Below are 20,488 nucleotides of genomic sequence, written 5' to 3' on the forward strand. Positions count from 1 at the left end.
TTATATTATATCTTTTTTTCTTATCTCGTTATTAATTACACGTTAATAAGATGCCTCATTTATAATAAAATAATTAACAATGTTATTTTATTTTTATAAATAATATCAATTAATTTAATACAATAATTTAGTTTTAAAAATAATAAAATAAGTACGGTTTTAATTTAAATTCACACTTATCAATTTTCACTGGTTATCCTCGAGTTTACTTCTCTGGGTTCAAATGTATCGTCTGATTCTATAGTTCGATATTCTCTTCCATCTAAATAAATATTTACGATTTTTAAATATGGCCTAGATTTATTCCTACTTTTTTTTTTTAAGTGAATGCCCTTATTAATTTAAATTAATAATTACATAATTAAATTATGTGTTCATTAAAAAAATAAAAATAAAAGTAAAATAAAGTAACTGATTAAATATTACATACTAATTATTATTATTATCGAATCTAAGTAATACTTTTGTAAGAATAAATTTTTTTACTAACAAGGACATTCAGCTTAATAAATTTTACCTTCAATTTGATTTATCAGAGGTCTTATAGATATCAACATTAAAAGGCCAACAGTTGCGGCTCCTCCGCAAACAAAACTCAGTACATCCCGATAATAATAAGGAGAATTGAACTTGTGAAGTCTGCGATTAAAATTTTTATTTAATTAATTAGGGAAACGTACTGAATTAAACTCATTGGAAATTATTTTAAAAAATTGAATTATATTTTTAATTGATAAAGTTTTATTGTTGAGTAACAGACTTACGTGTATTGTATTGCCATGACAACAATTCCATTACTGAGTTTGTCGGTAAAACTCATAGCACCATAAACAAAAGCACCGCTTTCTGTATTTGGGCCAATTAAATCTGCGGTTACTCCAAGACTAGTTACTAGCATCATAGATCCGCTTGCTCCTGTACTCAGTAATATATTTATTTATTTTTTCATGATATCAGCATCGAAACTCACAGCTTGTGTGTCTACAGCCAGTCGAAAAAAGCGAATTTCAGTCCAATACCGCGAATAGATATTAGCAAACGCGTAAATTGTGAATGTTATCAGTCAAGATCGACCCTTGGGAAGATCACGTGGCTTAATTAAAACCAGAGGAGTAAAAGAAGACCTAATACTGCGTTTACCTTCTCTGTAAAGTTTATGAACGCATTATGGTAATCGATTGTTTTTCCGGTTTAACCAGATAATATTTGTACTGAAAATTTAAATTTTGGCCTCTAAAAGTTTATGAGTGTGAATGTAGCAGACATCAGACAAATGTAAAATTATTAATAAATAGACTAAATAATTAATAAAATAAAATTTTTAAAAATGGGCATTTAAAAAATTTACAAATTAATAAGTGCATTTTTTATAAATATTTTTTTTTTAATTATATACTCTATTTATTTATAATTTAAAATTTGTCTTAATGACTTTCTTCCCTCTAAACAGAGTAGGAATTTAAATTTTCAGTGCAGTTATAATGAAAAATTTCTTCTTCTAGAAGACGTTCTTCCCTTTTAACAGAAAATAAATGATAAAATTAGCGCATGCATCATTTTTCCCACAAACTTTTAGAGCCAAAAATTTAAACTTTTAGATGCAGATCTGATGAAAAATCGTTTACACATCAGGGAGGCAGGTAAGATGTAGTTCACCCTCGCCTTTGGTAATTACACACGCAAGTTGGAATTTCTTACTTTCCTTCCTGAATGTGTAATATACTATTATAAATTGCAAATGATAATTTACGCTTACGCTAATAATTAATGACACTATTGGTTTTAAATTAACTTGTTTCTGACTGGCTGTCGACACTGAAATTTTAAGTTCCAATGCAAGTAATCATAAATAATATTAATTTGTTAATTGTTAAATAATTTACCGAGTAATAAAGAAACCGGATATATATACAATTTAGTAAAATTCGTCCCTTGGCCAAACCATATCCACACACACGCAGATATACCCAGCAATACTCCAAGGGCATACGAAATTTTTCTACCTAATTTGGTATTTATTCTCTCAATTATCAAGGAAACTTTAAAGCTGCTGAGGTACATTATCAGGGGGATTATTGCCAAAGATGTCGCGGGCATTTTCAAAGTATCGTGTAAATATAAAGGTACATAAATTTGTGATATATTTACAAACAACCTAGTTGCCATGTACACGACAGCTACTTGATAGAACTTAACGTCTCTCAAAAATGACGAAGCCGGTCGTAAATTTCGTCTTATAGGACCTACACAAAAAAAATTACAATTTATTAAAGTTTTGGACAATAATTTATTTAAATTTTAAAATAACTCATACTTCCAATATGAGATTTAAAAATAAAAATTTAACTAATTAATTACCAGTAGAATCGTGCGGAGTTTCTTGAATAATTGAATGGAAAGTAATTGACGCTACAACACCAACTGCCATACCAATTAGAACAATTTGTTGAAATTTGTAAACATCTTTTGGACCTATTTGGTTATTTAAATTATCACTGGTGACGTGCAATACTGCCCAGGTTACTCCGTATACAAAAACATTTGAAAAAACTGTAAATGTATATCTAAAAAAAAAAAAAAATGATTATAAATTTATCATTCAATGATAAAAATGAATGTGCGAATAAATTAGTCGGACATTCATTCAGTGAATCATACAATAGAATATTAAGTTGAATAATTAATTAAAATTAATTTGTTTACAATGTTACCTAATTGCAGTGAGCTCCGTTCTTTCGTGTTCGGTTGGTGTGAGATCAGGTATCATAGACAAGTGTGATATTTGTACAGCAGCCCAACCGAATTGAAATATTATTATAAATGCCGAATAATAAACTATTTGAGCCCAATGCTCAGCATTGTAACAATTTATACAACGAGAAAATATAAAAGGAAAACTAAACATGACACATATTGTACCTAGAAAAAATATATAAATTAATATGAGTGCGAATGTACCTGACAAGTAGAAATTTTTAAATGATACTAAAATTAGCCGACGTCTAATAATTTTTTTATTTTTTTTATAACAATAAATTATAAAAAAAATATTTGAAAAAATTGCACTTATAGTTTTTTAAATTTTCTACATGTGCATATTTTTAGTTTTTTTTTTTTTATAATTGACGTTAAAAAAAAAATTCGAAAATTTTTAATTGTTTACTAACCAGGATCATAATTTTTTAAATTTTTGAATAAATAAATAAAATTTAAATAAAGAAAAAATTTTAAAATGCGTATTTAGATCAATGAAAAATCAGTATGCGCATTTTTTTAAATTTCATTACTTTAATTTAAAATTTATAAATTGTCTCATATCTGCTACACTGACATGAGTGTGAATGTACCTAATAAGTGGGAATTTTAAAAACTTTTTGATAATTAAATCAATTGTAAGTTGGATCGAAATTAAAAAATGCGTATTTAAATCAATGAAAAAATGCGCGCATTTTTTAAAATTTATTTACTTAAATTTTATAAATTGACTCATGACTGCAACATTTATACTCGTAAATTAAATAAATAATACCTATTAGATGCCAAGTTTTCCGTCTTCCATATCTACACAACCAGAAGTCATCAGTTTTATCTGATTGCAATCCAATAAATGGCGTAGAAACAGCATCAGCTACTTGACCAATAAGTAAAACAGTTCCTGATAACACGGGATTGAAACCCAATACAAAGTGAAAAAATACAATTAAATATGTAAACCACAATGAGGCACAAATGTCATTCAACACATGCCCGACTCCATATGCCCATTTTTGTTTTTTTGACAGCCTCTGGACTATCTCCGTGTAATCATGTTCTACTGAATTTGTACTTTGATTATCCATTATTCTATTTACTATAATTACAATTATAAATATATATATTTATATAAATTTAAAATTAATCCTTAATTGAGTCACTGGGATACTTTGTGATGATTCAAATAACCTAACAACTGACAGGTTAGAAAAATTGCAATGACAACTTTAACAATTTTATAAAAAATATAAATTTGTAGACAATAAGATATATATTATTTTATTGTTACCATTTTTTGGTAATTGTTATTTACAATAATACTAATTATTGTATATAATTAATTAAAATAGTTTTTTTTTGACAGTACTGGCTGTCACATCTGAACTGACACTAAACAGCTGTTAGAAAAACTCCTCTTTGATGATATCATAAATTTTTGTAATCTTCCGCTCATTTTTCTATTATTATTATAATTTAATGAGCATGTATGACTCATTAACGACTTTGCGGTCAACAGATAAACAAATACAAATAACAAAACAATAATTATAATTATTATCTTTAATTATTTTATGATCCTAAAGTTAGCGGGCAATTAAATATTTTGAATTTTTTTTCAACAAATCGTTTACAAGAAAAAAAATTTTAAATATGCGCATGTAGAAAATTTAAAAAACTCCGAGGGTCAGTTTTTCAAACCGGATTTAAATTATTACTGCTGGTATATTTATATATTATTAATATACTAGCGATATTAATTTAAATGAGTATGAATGTAACAAGTGGGAATTTTTTTAATTTTATTTTAAAATAAATAAATAAAATGTAAGTAGAATAAAAATTTAAAAATTCGTATTTACAGCTGTAGCGTAGCACATTTCGGAGTGCACCCTTGTTAATTATTTTTATTATTTGCGCGGTAAATTTAAATATTTGAAAAATATACTATTAGAAATCGGAGAAAACTAAAAATCGTGCGGCAAAATATGATAGAAAAATATTTAAAAAATTATAAAAAAAAACATGTAAGTGTTTGAACAAACCTTAGTGGGGAAATAATATGCAGAAGGATGTCCTAATACACTTGAAGATTTGAATTAAATTGCTTTAAGTGTATTGCAGCTAAAAAAAACGTCACTTAACTGCTATTTCCCACCAGACGATGTCAGATAATTCTGCTCAGGACCTTGCAAGTTATCAGTAACACTTTACACTAGCACTGAACACTCAACAATTTATGCTTGCACTAGACATTTAACACTTAAAGACACCACAGACACTTTGCACAATTTACATTTTACAAACACTGCACAATTTCATTGAACAATAACTATGAACAATAAATTTGATGGATAATTACACGACGTATCTGCAATACTGTGATTAAATTCAAACTTAAAAAATGATCGTTGAGTACAGTAATACGCAGTAGCATCAACTTGGCGCGAAATTTCAAAATTGAAAGTGAATAATTTTTTAAAATTTGTGTCAATAATAATATTAATTTGACCAAAAAAAGTATACTCTAAATGTTTTATTTTTTATTAATAATTTGTTAATTATTTTTATTAATCGCGCGGTAAATTTAAAGATTCACAAAATAAATTATTAGAAATCGAAGAAAAAGTAAAAATTGTTATTCATAATAAAATGGCGGCAAAATATGATAAAAAAATATTTAAAATATTTAAAAAAAAAACACGCAAGTGTTTGAACAAACCTTGGTGGCGAAATAATATGCAGAAGGGTATCCTAATACACTTGGAGATTTGAATTAAATTGCTCCAAGTGTATTGCAGCTAAACAAACGTCACTTGACTGCTATTTCCCACCAAACGATGCCAGATGATTTTGGTCAGGAACTTGGTAGTATCAGCATCAGCAATTTGCAACACTTTTACACTAGCACTGAACACTCGACACCTTAGGACACCACAGATACTTTGCATAATTTAAATTTTACAAACACTGCACATTTTAATTAATCAATTACTATTAGCAATAAATTTTATGGATAATTTCGTGAATTAACTGCGATACAGTGTTTCTAATTGAACTGACTGCCGCTATTGGACCGTCAGTTGATCCAAAGCAATCGATTTTGCGATTCATCGACCGCCCCCACTCTAGCAAAAATTTGAACGTCGAATATAGCGACGCGCAGTAGCGCCATCTTAGCGCGAAATTTCAAAATTGAAATTTAATAATTTTATTAAAATTTATTTTTGTCAATACTTATATTAATTAGACTAAAAAGTATACTCATAGTTTTTTTATTTTCATAAATAATTTATTAATTATTTTTATTATTTGCTCGGTAAATTTAGAAATTCGAAAAATAGGTAATTAGAAATGCGAAAAAATTAAAAATCGTAAATTAAAATAAAACGGCGGTAGAATAATATAGAATATTTAAAATATAAAAAAAAAAATTACTCTATTTATTTATAATTTTTAATACTGATGTTTGCTACATTTACTCATTTAAAATTATGATCCTGAAGTTGGCAGACAATCAATTTTTTTTTTTTTTTTTTTTTTTTTTTTTTTTTTCCAAAAAATCAATGACAAGAAACAAAATACTAAAAATACGCATATGTAGAAAATTAAGAAAACTATTGTTGCAATTTTTTCAAATAGTTTTTTTAAATTAATAAGCAACAATTTTATGAGTGTGAATGTAGCAGACGATACAATTTATAAATTTCAAATAAATTACAGAAAAGAAATTTTCAAAAAATGTACGCGCTGATCTTGTACTTTTTGACTTTTACTTCCATTTTATTCTTTTATTATAAACTTCGAATAATTGCCAATCGCCATCTATATCCACACACAATTTTTAAAATTAATTAAATCACTTACTTAAAATAACTTAAGCCTAATATACAACAGAACTAAAATAAAATAAATTAACAACAATTAATTGTTTACACACATTTTATTATAAAATTTTTTTTTCCTTTACAAGAATGGTTTTTATATTAAATACAAAAAACGATAAATCTACTTATTGGTACATTCTTTTTATAATTAATTTTATTAATTATAATTTAATACTAAAGTCAAACTTTGTCCTTATAAATGTAATTACATTTGTAATATTAAAAAATAAACTTAAGATAATTTAATAAATGACAATAAACTAGAGTATGAATGAATAAAAAAAAATGAAAATATTGAAGTGATTATCTTTAAGCAGCTTTGACAGTCTTTGATGCTTTGTCTTGAGCACGAGTAACTGGAGTTTTTTGAGGAGAAGTGTCCTTTGATCCTGAGGGTTCAGCTGACTTAGTGTCAGTTGATGTGATAGCTGGTTGCCCAGTTTGTGTGATTGGAATAACTCGTTCATTTTTGTCTTCCAGAGCTTTTTTGCGGGGAGCGATGATACTCAAGACTCCATCAGATGACAAATTAGACTGAAGTTGGTCAAGGTCACACTGCTCTGGCACCAAATATTTACGTGAGAATTGACGTGAAATCCAGCCATGCTCATCCTGCTTTTCTTCATGTTTGCCCTCGACGATAACATTGCGCCCCGATACTTTAACACTTATTTCATCTGGAGCAAACTGCTGGACGTCCAAGTTAACTTGGAATTTATTTTTGTCAGCTTGCAAAACTGATGATCCAGTGCCGGATCTACGAGCGATCGACTTCTCGTATGGATGATGGTAATGATGGTGACGTTTTGGTGGACGAATTACCAGCAGACTAGGCTCTTCTTCACGGAATGGAAGCAAATCTTGCGGGCTTAAAACTGTTCCAAAATGTTGGTCCAACAAACGATGAGGACGTTCAAGATCTTCCCACCAGTGAGAGAATAATGATGGTAGTAATGACATATTTTAGTTTTTAATTATCACTTCACAGCTGATAAGTAAATAAAATACAATTACTATCACTTGTTTGTTTGTTTATTTAATTAATTTACAGTAACACGTAAAACGTGCGGTTTCGCTTAAATGCGTATAAGTTACGTATTGATTGTTTGTTTTCAGACTGATGGCGTCGACGGAATTCACCGGTTTTATATAGACAGCAACTGACAGCAGAGAGGGGGTATGAATATACCAGAAATTTCTAGATTAAAAAGTTCGCGATGCTTCTGGCCGTTACCTGAATAATTTCATTTTTATTTTTATTTTTATTAAAATTTATTTTAAATGTCAAGTTTTCAAAATATTTTATTTTTATTATTAATAAAGTACTTATATATTTTATGTGAAATTTTCATACCTGATATATTTATAAAAAATAATTCCTCTTGTGTAATTATTTAGTAAATTAATGTAATTTATTTATAACGAAATAAATTAAAAAAATGAAAATTAAATAAATTTTTTAAAAAATTTTTTGAATGAAACAAAAAGAAATGTTAGAAAAATTTATTATTTACTTGATTACAATAATTTAAAAAATCATGGATTATTTTTTGAATTTATTAGCAAATTTTTATTTGAATCCATTAGAAAATTTTGATATATTTGAATTTCTATAATCGATATAAAAAATTATAATATATTTTATAATTTATATTACATGATAAATAAACAAAAATTCAAAATAAATATTATACATTTTAGTTGTAAATAAAATATTTTGTAAATTTATTTTATAAATAATAAGTATTTCTAAAAATATGATTACAATATTTATGAAAATAATATAAAAAAAAATAATAAATTGATATATTTTTTTATTATGTATTTTATTGTAACGTTTTTGACTAGAATTTTCTACCGGCAAGTAGATCGCTCTCGCAAATAAACATGTAGAATTCCGATGTTTATAATTGTTTATTATTTTATTTAAAATTTTTGAATCTAAAAAGTTGTAATCGTCATATTTAATTAATATAAGTCAATTATCACAACATACTGTTCGTTATTGTTCATAATTGTATTTATTTTATTAAATATATAACATATATAGGTTTTGTTTACACAAATATTTATATTTTATCCCAGTAGATGGAAGTACTGTCGCGCGGCATCAACGCGCATGCGTCATTATTTCAAATTAAAAATTATTTTACAAATAAATAAAGTGTAGGAAATTTTTTATTTTTTATTGAAATTTAAAATTAAATAATTAATTAATAAATATAAGTTTTAATTAAAATAATTTATCAGTCATTAAAAAATGTCCAGTCTGAATATGTGAGTACTATAAAATTTCTAGATTAAATAAACTAATTAAATAAATTAATTAAACTCAGTGTAAAACTTCAGTCTTTATTTATCTCAACCAAAATTTTTTTTACAAAATTAATTATTTAAAATGACAGTAAATTTTTAGTAATTAATTATTTTAATTAATTGATTCTACTAATAAATTGATTAACTAGTCACTAAAATAATTAAATTACTAATTAATTTTATTATCAATCATAACCACATTCATTTATTTATTAAAACAATTTAATTATTTAAAAACTAATTAAATATTTATGATCCTGAAGTTAGCAATGAAAGTGTAGCTGACAATTGTCAATTTTTGAAATTTTAAAACAAGTGAATAAAATGTGAACTGGATAAAAATAAAAAAATTCACATTTACAGAATTTCAAAATCAGTATATGTATTTTTTTTTATATTTTTGAGTGTTAAATTCAATTATTTGTAATTAAAAATTTGATTCATATCTGCTACATTCAAGACAGTAAATTTAGCGGACATCTGACAATTTTCAAAACTTTGAAATAATAAAAAAAAACGTTTGCAAAATAAAAATAAAAAATACATGTTTAGACAATTAAAAAATAAGTACATGCATTTTTTTAAAATTTTATTATTTTAATTATTTAATTTTTTTATATGTAATTCAAAAAATGTTTTATGTCTACTACATTTACACTCATAAGCTAGCAAATTAAAAATATTTTTTTTTTTAACTAATCAATTACAAAAAAAAAACTAAAAATATGCATTCGTAGAAAATTAAAAAAACTACAGGTGCAATTTTTTAATTTTTTTTTTTTTTTTATTAATTAATTTATCATTTTTTAAAATTATTGGATGCCGGCAAACTTCAGTATCATAAATCTTCTTTATATTATTTTATTTTTGTAATTTTGGATAAGTATATTTTCTTATTACATTTAAAAATACTTTATAATGAGGGTCATTACTTTATGTATAAATTTTCTACTAATAGTTCTATATACTGTAGTTAATCTCATTTCAATGGTATCGTAAACTTAAAAGTACATTACGATGATCTCTAATTACCTAAATACTTAACATTACAAATTTCAAACCATGTCTATACCTGGCGTTTTCCCAAAATAAATCTCTTGCGTACTGTACCTACAGTGCACCGAGTTCCTTGTATTCTATTAGCCTGCGAAAATTTTTCTTTGGTTCCCCCCCCATAGATAATTAGTTGACCTGCAGCAACACGTACACGTATTTGAAACTTTTACAGCAATACTATATTTCACTCCGTTCTAGTCAGTCATTTTGTGTTAAGCATCGCGTCAGAGTACAGTTTTGTTTAAATTAACAAAAAATAGTAAAATCGCTTTAAAAAATGTACCGGAAACTCGAAGAAACGGATTTTGATTTTGCAATACCTAGTAGTATTGTTAAAAAAAGAAAAATAAGTGATACAAATATTAATAGTTTATCAAATTACAAACTTAGTCCGTTGGAAAGATCTTCAAATTTTTATTTCCAAGCTCCATTAAAGGACAATGTTAATTTGAATTTTTCATTTAAATCTGTTTCAACAGAGTCAAATTCAAGAAAATCAGATAGTGGATTGCTGAGTTCCAAGTCGAGGATGTCATCATTTTTTTTCAAAGAACCGAATAAAAAAAACTTGGATGATCATCAGTTATTAAGTTCCAAGTCAAGGATGTCATCATTTGTTTTTGAAGAACCTAATAAAAAAAAACTGGATGATCAATCATTGAGTTCCAAGTCAAGGATGTCAGCATTCTCTGGTTCATGGCCAGAACATTTAAATAATACAACATCTGGGTCTTCATTAAAAGGAAAATCACCTAGAAATTTAAATGGTAATTCAAAGACTATTAAATTGACAAATAATAATAGAATACCAGACACTGATGATAACTCACCTGGAACTGCTGAATCTGATGATAATAATCCAGTAGACTTGGATGTCACTCCACCAGTTGGTGATTTATTTGATGAAGCAGAAGACTCAGATCTGGATGTTACTCCACCAGTTGGTGATCTATCTGATGATGACATCACTCCACCAGTCAGTCCATCAGATGACTCCAAAACATCTGATGATTCATCAGATTCAATTGATCTGGAAGACATCACTCCGCCAGTCAGTCCATCAGATAATTTTGGTGAAGAAGAAGAAGAAGATAATCCAGCTTTTGACACATGGAAAATAACGAATTCTGAGGGAATCGTCCTCAGAACGGGTGATGACAATGGGAATCGAGATGACCCACAGCCGCCTTCAGGATCTTCACGAGTTTTTCATATATTGCCTGGAGATGATCAAGTAAATCTCACGTTATCTTTGTGATGTTAATTAATTTAATTCATGATAAATTTGATATATTTAATTATTTAATAGAACTTCAATTGTAAATAGACAAGTAATTTATAATCTTTAACTAAGATTTCAATCAGTAATTAATTATTTTCATTTTTTTAATTTATATATCAAATTACACGAAATTGATATTCAGTTAAATTCAAATATTTTTAATAATTTTCTTTATGAATTAAAAAAAAATAGAAGTCTCTATTTTAAATAATATGCAGGGTAAACTATCATGTCCTTCAAAAGCTAGCTCTCTAATAATTGTTGTTTATATATTTACCAGCCACAGAAACATTTAAAATTTTTTTATTGATTCTACGATAATTAAATTTAATTTTTATGCTTATAATTATTTATAAAATTTCATATTAGAAAATTAAGAAAATCAAACAAGTAAAATTGCGACATCAGTCAGCTCTTGTACAATTTTCAATTATGATAATAATGCAGCAGATTTTAAATAACTGATTAAACAATAAATTTATCTGGTGAAAAAAAAAAAAAAAAAAAAAAAAAACAAATAATTCTCTTATCAATTTTATATAAAGGCACTGGGCTGCTGGCAATCAGATACTTTATTCTATTAGCGAGTAAATAAAAAACAAAAATAATTTATAAATGTAAACTTTAATATTTATAAAAAATTATCTAATACCATGTACATATAATTAAATAAATAATTATAATAAACAAAATATATAAATGACATAATTAACTATCCCTTCTCTATTATGCTAAGCTTTTAATTAATTATATAATTAATTTAATTATCAATTATTTACTAAATTTCAATGATTTATCAGTCGAATTCTCGTTTAAAAAAAAAATCCTGTTTTTTTTTTTATCAGATGTTAAGTTAAAAATAAAACGTTTTATAAACATAAAAAAATTTTTCAAATTTTAATTATAATAAAAATTTACTTACCTCATTTATCTTCATTTTTAAATTTAAATTAATTTTCACTTACTAATTACTTAAATTACTAATTATATAATATGACAAATTTAAATTTAAGGAATTATATCTCAAATAATGAACAAGATTTTTATATTTTTTTTTATATATTTATTGATAACACTACATTTGAAATGCATCACTTTACATATTTTTTACAAAAAGTTACAAGTCCAAGACTAATGATAAATAAGAGTAACATAAAATTATGATTAAGTAGAAAAATGGCGCACTTTTTTTAAATGAAAAAACAAAAGAAAATTCTTATTAATTAATTATAATATAAATTATGTTATTTTTTAATTATAGATATAAATTTTACTGTTTAGCAGCGACTTTTTTGGGTTCTTCATGTTCAATAGAAGGTTTGCCGGTGAACTCAATCTTTATTGGTTTTTCCTTCTTGGCTTCGATAGCTTCTGGTTTCCTGGGTGCAGTGATGGTCAGCACTCCGTCAGTGGACAATGAACTGGTAGCCTTATCCGGCATACACTGTTCAGGAATCAAATATTTCCTAACAAATTGTCTGGACACTGTTCCATGCTCGTCACTCTTTTCTTCATGTTTGCCCTCGACGACGATGAAGTTGTCCTGGACCTTGACATTTATTTCCTCAGGTTTGAACTGCTGGACGTCCAACGAGACCTGGAACTTGTCTTTGTCTGCTTTTATGACAGAAGTTCCTTTCTCATCGTCTCTCATCAAATCAGCCCATGGTCTGTAGTATGCTGTTGGAAATCTTCTTTCGTACTCACGCATGGTCCTCTCGAAGTCACGGAACAGGTGCTCAGGATTCAAAGGCAATCCAAAGTGTTGGTCCATCAATCGGTGAGGACGATCAAGTGTTTCCCACCAGTGAGAAAACAACTTTGGTACGAGTGACATTCTTGATCTCATAGATTTTTAAAACTTTGATCACTTGTATAACTTTTCAAGTTTATTCGTTGCTTGTATTTTTGCGACTGACGGTTTGCGCGCTCCGGCTCGCTTTTATACTCTCCTGCAAACGTCGTACAAACGTCACTCGACGTTTCGAGAACGCTCTTTAAATTTTTCGTTGTCTAAATTATTTTTTAGTCAATTCTATGATTTTAAATAAACGTAAAAATAATAAATGACGCTATAATCACTCGTTATTATAATTACCTTCAAAAAAATTAATATTTTATTTTTAAGACGTCACATATCAACTGACGTCCAGAAAAATCTCGATCATTCTTTATATACAAATAAATTTTAAGTTCTTATAAAATTATTATTATTATTATTATTATTATTATTTATGATCCTAAAGTTAGCAGATAATTTTCAAATTTTTTAATTAAAAAAAAAAATAAAAATAAAAAAAATAAATAAAAATAAAAATATTATGAGTGTGAATATAGCAGACATGAGTCAATTTATAAACTTGAAATAAATAGATAAATAAATTGAAATAATGAAATTTAAAAAAATGCGCGTACGGATTTTGTGTTTATTTAAATATGAATTTTAAAATTTTTACTCTACTGACATTTTATTCATTTATTATTAAATTGATGATACTGAAGCTAGCTGACGTTTAATAATTTAAAAATTTTTTTTAAGCAATAAATTATAAAAAAAAAATATTTAAAAAAATGACACCTGTAATTTTTAAAATTTTCTACGTGTGCATATTTTAAGTTTTTGTTTTTTTGTAATTCATTCATTGAAAAAAAAAATCCGAAAATTACTAATTGTCTGCTAACTTCAGGATCATTAAAATTGATGTAAAAAATTTAAAAAACTGTGGGTGTGATTTTAAAAATTAATCGTTTTTAAAAAATTCAAAAATTATACGGCTGATTTCAGTATCATTATTATTAATATTTAATTACATAAATTAGTATTTGGAATAAGTAAAAAATTTCTTACATAAAATTTAAATTTTAATTTAAATTTATACTGCGTAGTGCTGCCAATAAACTGTAGTGTAAATGCACTGAATTAACTCAAACATTGGGATATTTTACTTACGTTATCAATAAACTATCAATTAAACATTTTTTTTTATCTTTAGATAAAAATATTTAAAAATACTTTCATCTGATCAGTTTTCAAAAAATTATACAATTACTGTATTACATAACAAAATTTTTGTTTACTTCGCGATACTTCGATCAATACTTGAATTACTACGTAATTTATCATCTTCGTAATGTTTATAAATTTATTTTAAACATATGTATAAATATAATCTGTAAATTAAAATAATAATTTTTTATTCTATTTCAGGAATAAAATTAATTTTAAAATAAACAATATCATAAAAAAAGATAAAATTATTTGAAATAAACAATAGAATGTTGGAGAATGTTCTAGAAATATCAAGAACATTCGCCGGCCGGCTATCGTGAGTTTTTCAGCGCCACCTCAATCATATAAATGCAGTTGCTGGGTTGCTACGCCATCAGTCGAAAGCTAAAACTCATACGTAAAGTATCGAAAGTTTAAACTTTAAAGCATTTTAATCTTTGTGATTAATACAAGTGATCATTAATTAATTAATATAAAAAAATAATCAAGATGTCATTATTACCATTGCTGTACTCAAACTGGTGGGAAGATCTCGACGCACCTCACAGTTTATTGGATCAAGACTTTGGTTTGGGATTGCGTCCGGAGTCAATGACACCAAGAAGCCTTTATCTATATTTGCAACAGCCAAGAACAGCATCAAGATGCCCAATTAACTACAACCGACCTTGGGGTGAGCTTTTGCGTAAAGGTCAGGGCGGGGCATCAACAGTAAAAGCTGATAAAGACAGTTTCCAAGTTTCATTGGATGTCCAGCAGTTTGCACCTGAAGAAATAAACGTCAAAGTGGTCGATCGATCGGTTGTCGTCGAGGGCAAGCACGAAGAGAAGCAAGACGAACATGGCTTCATATCAAGACAATTCACCAGACGTTATCTCATACCAGAGCAATGTGATATTGATCAAGTGACTTCTAAATTATCATCTGATGGAGTTCTGTCCATTGTTGTACCACGCAAAGACCAACCCAAGATTGAAGGCGAGAGGAAGATCGAAATCGAGCACACTGGGAAACCGGCTATCCGTGACACTGCTCCAGAGGCTGTTGCTAAGAAACCTGAGGCTTAAATTTAATTATTTTTACATTTAATGACTAAATAATTTTCACTTTTTTTTTTTTTTTTTTTTAATTTAACTCCATTGCATTTAATTCATTAAAATATTAATTATCATTATCAAAGACATGAGTTAGAATTTAAGATCTAGTCTATATGCTGTAGATTTATGTATTCTCTATAAACTTTTTCTTATAAAATAAAACAAAAAAAAAAAAAAACTCGAGAAAAAAATAATTTTTTTAATTTTGAAATCCTATCCTTTAGTTTTTAATTTAAAATATTTTTTAATTAAAAGTAATTAGGCTAATTCTAGTATATAATTAGAAATAAATTAGTTGTAAATAAAAGAAGACAAGGTAATTATAGATTTAAATTTTTTATTACATACAAAAATAAAATTAGTTTTTACTTTTTTTTTTTTTTTAAATTCAATTAAAATTTTTTTTTTTTTATGATACTAAATTTAGCTGACGTCTAATAGTCTTTTTTTTTTTTTTAAACATCGATAAATTATAAAAAAAAAATATTTGAAAAAATTGCATCTATAGTTTTTTTAATTTTCTACATGTGCGTATTTTTAGTTTATTGTTTTTTATGTAATTGAATAGTTGAAAAAAAATCCGAAAATTTTTTATTGTCTGTCAACTTCACGATTATTATTTTTTTTTTTTAATTGAAAATATACAAATTTACAACAGATCGTAAAAATATTTATTGGCAATTAAAATTGTTTGAATTTAATTCAAGTTCAATATGCGCGCGCATGAGTCAAATAAGCATTTGCAAAAGAAAAAATAACAATTTATTTTACACTAAATTACAATATTAAAAAAAAACTTTCAATTATAAAAACTTATAAAAAATATTTAGATTCTTTATAAATTTACTAAAACATATTCAACTGATGTCAGTAGTAGAGCGCATAGAAAAATATATAAACAATTATATAAGTATGTCAATGTCAACGTTAGAAAATGTACATGATGACGTTAGTAATCTGGTAAACGTCAGTTGCAGAACACAAACTCTTACCGCGTACTTTTATTTTTAACAAAATAATAATCCTAAATAAAGAGTTTATAATATTTATAAATAAGTGTTCGACTCAAGTTATTTCCAACTAGGATATTTATATTAACTGTCATCCTCTTATTTTTTTTATTTGCTACTTGACGTTGCCTAAAAATAAACAATAAAAATAATAATTTAATTGTTTTATTATTAGTAAGAGAAATTTGTGGTAATTTACAATATAATTAATTAATTAATTAAATTAAGTGATGTCATTGATACCAATGTTGTTCTCCAGTTGGTGGGAAAATTTGAATCACGTTCATCGAATTGATAATCAAGATTTTGCATTACCCATAAATAATATTTATTTCCCATCATCGAGGTATAGAAATTATCAGCATCCATTTGATGTGATAAATTATCGACGAAGTAGATTTATAACACCAAGATATCAAGAAGAAGAAAAATATTCAGTGACCTTGGACGTTGGACAATTTAACCCTGATGACATTGCGGTGAAAGTGGCCGACAATGTAATTACAGTACAAGCTGGACTTGAATTAATCCTGGATGAGCATGGTACTGTTTCAAGAGAGTTTGAGAGAAGTTATGACATTCCAGAGGAATATGATGTTGATGAAGCTAAGTCCGAGCTATCGTCTGATGGTGTTTTGACAATCAATGTGCCTAGAAAAAAATTAGAAGGTGAAAGAGCGATTTTAATTGAATATATACCGTATCCAGCTGTTATTGAAGTTGCTCCGGGTGTTGGAGAGCAGGAAAGGCCAAGGTCACCAAACCGACGTCCAAGATACAATGGGTCTGTTGCTGCTGGATAATTTTATCTTCTAAAAATTATAAATATTTATTTTTAAAAATATTTTTATTGTGAAAATTAAATAATTATTTCAATTTTTAATTTATTAAATTTTATAACAAATTGATTTATATCATAATATTATATATTTGTAAATATATATAAGCATGCGTTGATATATGTCTGAAAGCTTTATTGCTGTATATTTAAAAATTTTTTAATTAAATTATTTTTTTGTATTGAGACTAAATTGTAATTATAAAATTTATTATTTAGAATAAGTTGCATAATTAATGTATTTAAAAATAATTGGCAATTATTTACAAAATGTTATAAGATATGTTATATATATATAAATATATATTTTTTTTGAAGTTAATAAATCATCAGAGCTTACTAGAATCTATATAGAACTAGTAATTATAGGAGAAATTATTTATTGTAAATAAATATTTACAAAATAAATGTTATATTTTGAATAATAAATAATAAACATATTTTCTTGCCAATGTATTGAAAAAATTTATCAATAAATAAATATTTCAATGTCTCTTTAAATAACACGAGTACGTTCTTAGACCCGTACGGTACTTTTTATTTTATTTTATTTTTTTTTTTTTTTTCATCATTTTTCAAAGGTTTTAAAATTTGCCGCAATATTCTAGAAGGTTCTAAAATTTTTTCGACGTTCTAATCAACAAATGGTCTAACTCCATTTCAAAAAATCCTCCATTTATGCGAAAAAAAAGTAATGTAAAAATTTTTTTTTTCATCTAAAATCAATTAGAACGTCGTTATGGAATATTCTAGAAGGTTCCAGAATTTCATTGAACATTCCAGAATTTTCTACGAATTTCTTAGAATTACATGAAATATTCAAGTATTTTTGTTTCCGAATTTTCTAGAAGTTAATGGAAATTCAGTTAATATTTTAGCACTTTTTTCCATATGTTTTGGAATTACATAAAATATTCTAGAATTTTTCCGAATTTCTTAAAATTACATGGAATATCCAAGTATTTTTTTCCCCGAATTTTCTAGAAGTTTATAGAAATTCAGTGAATATTCTAGCACTTTTTCCCATATGTTTTGAAATTACATGAAATATTCTAGAATTTTTTAAGAATTCTCTACAAAGTTCTGAAATTTCATGGAATATTCTAGAATTTTTTCGAAATTTCTAGAACATTTTAATAAATCTAATTTTTCATATACATATTATTGAATTATGTAAAATTTAATATATTTTAGATAATTAATCAAATAAATTTATCAAAATTATAAAAAAAAACTTGTTTTTACTTTGTTTCAATCAAAATTTATGTCAAACAGCAAAAGATATATATTTGATACGCGAGATATATATGTAACTAAATAAACATGTTTATCTACTTATATTTATAAAAAACACGAATTTATAGATATATATTATAAAATATATAAAATGCAAAATAATATAACAATCATATAATATATAAAAATATCTAGTAATTACATAACAAATTTTTGTTTTTAAATTAAATAGTCTGCGAATTTTGTTTACCGAAAATCCATCAACTGATAATGTTATTGATATTACTCATATGTTATTCACTACATTCATATATATGACTTATGATTATTAGGTATTATATATATTTAAATTCGTGTGTATTTATATAAAATCGTTACGTAGAAACCGTCAGAATTCAAAGGTGAAAAATCTTTTCGTTAAAATAACATATTTTTTAGATGATCAAAAACGTTTTATATAAATATATATATATATGCATGTGAATGTGAGTTTTTGTTCAGCAAAAACCCCAGGCAGGTTACGACAAGTTTCTGGATCCTTCTATCCTAAAACGTAATACATGAAGGATAATATAGAGAACAGGGTGGGGTTTCTAAACCTATTAAAGGACGAGTAGAACGAGAAACTTCAAGAATATTCGTTGAGTTAACGGAGAAAAAAAAATAAACGTTCCCTGCTAAAAACGTCACAACAAATGTTTCAATTATCTTATCTACACTAACAATGTTAACATAAACAAGATTCATATTACATGGATTTTTAAAAAAATAAATAATTGATATTAAAATTTATTTATTTAAATAACTCAATAATTGTTACTAAAAATAACTAATTTATTTTTTATGAGAAATAATAGCTTGGCAAATAATAATTTTATCATTAAATAAATATATGTGCAAATTTACTGAAATTCGCATTGTAAACTTGATTTTTTTTGAAAATCAAATTTGTTTACAGGAAACAGCTGATATTTATTATTGTTATATAGAATATAATAGATATTCACCGACAAAAATTCTCGTTTTTGTTTTTTTTTCTTTGTTCCCCTAAACGTTGTAACCGATCACTACCATCACCCAAGACGAACATTCGAGCACGCAATAAATTCGACAACAAAATATTGCGTCGTAATAATTTATTCACAATGGAATAATTTTTTTTGCCAAAAGCAAAATTGATAAATCATTATATAAATGACAATAATAACAAATATATTTAAAGAATTTTCACTCAAATGTATTTTGACAGTCGGAAAAATTTTTTAAATGCGCAGTTTTTAGAGACGTCGCGAAATTAATTTTTTTTTTTTTGCTAAATTAATTAATTAATTTATGTGAATGCGAATGTAACAGATATGAGACAATTTATAAATTTTAAATAATTAAAAAAATGATTTAAAATGTAATTTAAAAAAAAAGCGCGTACTGATTTTTGAATTATCTAAATACGCATTATTTAATTTTCTTATTTTACTCACATTTTATTTATTTATTCAAAAATTTAAATTTGCTAATAGTCAGCTACATTCACACTCAGTAATTTATATATTTATATTATATATTAAAAATTAATGCTTTAGGATTTTACGTAAAAGAAAATATTTACAACTTGACCCTGAAAGAAATTTAGTAAATAATTAAACAAAATAAAGTATCAATAATTAATAACTTGTTGACAATTATATATTTTTATTTACTTCATTAAAGCTCATTGCTATTAAACGATAAATTAAATGATAAATATTATTTTACTTGTTGTTTCATAGCAACGACCTATATTTTATTATATTATTATTATTATACAGAACGGTTGCCAAAATTGATTTTTTTCTTCTCTCTCTTTATCATCTGTCTCTCTTTCTCTTTTTCACTTACACTTTCATTTCGCCTACAGATAGGCTCGGTCTGTCTCGACCATTCGAGAATCGCAAGATAAACAGAGACCGAAAACATGACATAAAACGTTCGAATTACGTCGCTTTTTTTTATCACACACATTTTATA

The 20,488-nt window shown here is 25.8% G+C and overlaps 6 protein-coding genes across 8 annotated transcripts; 3 read left to right on the forward strand and 3 right to left on the reverse strand.

The window, feature by feature from the left end:
• Positions 1–76: 76 nt before the first annotated feature.
• Positions 77–5,137, reverse strand: LOC103574101 (major facilitator superfamily domain-containing protein 12). 3 transcript variants are annotated; one of them, XM_008553459.3, is made up of 8 exons: positions 4,797–5,137; positions 3,530–3,850; positions 2,712–2,919; positions 2,359–2,564; positions 1,884–2,243; positions 765–915; positions 518–639; positions 77–262 (listed from the first exon to the last, which is right to left on the reverse strand). In XM_008553459.3, exons 2-8 carry the CDS (start codon positions 3,837–3,839, stop codon positions 180–182), a joined length of 1,440 nt encoding a protein of 479 aa, XP_008551681.1. In that variant the 5' UTR covers positions 3,840–3,850; positions 4,797–5,137; the 3' UTR covers positions 77–179. The 3 variants fall into 3 exon arrangements, with proteins under 3 accessions (XP_008551681.1, XP_014295413.1, XP_053596925.1); XM_014439927.2 differs by lacking the exon at positions 4,797–5,137 and adding an exon at positions 4,614–4,630; XM_053740950.1 differs by lacking the exon at positions 4,797–5,137 and having other exon boundaries at positions 3,530–4,184.
• Positions 5,138–6,697: 1,560 nt separating this feature from the next.
• LOC103574104 (protein lethal(2)essential for life) lies at positions 6,698–7,778 on the reverse strand. Its single transcript, XM_008553465.3, has one exon. The coding sequence runs from the start codon at positions 7,596–7,598 to the stop codon at positions 6,948–6,950; it is 651 nt and encodes a 216-aa protein (XP_008551687.1). The 5' UTR covers positions 7,599–7,778; the 3' UTR covers positions 6,698–6,947.
• Positions 7,779–8,349: 571 nt separating this feature from the next.
• On the forward strand, positions 8,350–11,928 carry LOC128668276 (putative surface-exposed virulence protein BigA). The gene is made up of 2 exons (XM_053740953.1): positions 8,350–8,915; positions 10,490–11,928. Exon 2 carries the CDS (start codon positions 10,540–10,542, stop codon positions 11,266–11,268), a length of 729 nt encoding a protein of 242 aa, XP_053596928.1. The 5' UTR covers positions 8,350–8,915; positions 10,490–10,539; the 3' UTR covers positions 11,269–11,928.
• A 445-nt stretch (positions 11,929–12,373) lies between these two features.
• Positions 12,374–13,221, reverse strand: LOC103574106 (protein lethal(2)essential for life). Its single transcript, XM_008553468.3, has one exon. It carries the CDS (start codon positions 13,139–13,141, stop codon positions 12,563–12,565), a length of 579 nt encoding a protein of 192 aa, XP_008551690.1. The 5' UTR covers positions 13,142–13,221; the 3' UTR covers positions 12,374–12,562.
• Positions 13,222–14,650: 1,429 nt separating this feature from the next.
• LOC103574107 (protein lethal(2)essential for life) lies at positions 14,651–15,564 on the forward strand. Its single transcript, XM_008553469.3, has one exon. The coding sequence runs from the start codon at positions 14,792–14,794 to the stop codon at positions 15,368–15,370; it is 579 nt and encodes a 192-aa protein (XP_008551691.1). The 5' UTR covers positions 14,651–14,791; the 3' UTR covers positions 15,371–15,564.
• A 581-nt stretch (positions 15,565–16,145) lies between these two features.
• On the forward strand, positions 16,146–17,516 carry LOC103574108 (protein lethal(2)essential for life). Its single transcript, XM_008553470.2, has one exon. It carries the CDS (start codon positions 16,641–16,643, stop codon positions 17,211–17,213), a length of 573 nt encoding a protein of 190 aa, XP_008551692.1. The 5' UTR covers positions 16,146–16,640; the 3' UTR covers positions 17,214–17,516.
• Positions 17,517–20,488: the final 2,972 nt, after the last annotated feature.

The sequence above is a fragment of the Microplitis demolitor genome, chromosome 7 (genome assembly GCF_026212275.2).
Source record: "Microplitis demolitor isolate Queensland-Clemson2020A chromosome 7, iyMicDemo2.1a, whole genome shotgun sequence".
Lineage (NCBI taxonomy): Eukaryota > Metazoa > Arthropoda > Insecta > Hymenoptera > Braconidae > Microplitis > Microplitis demolitor.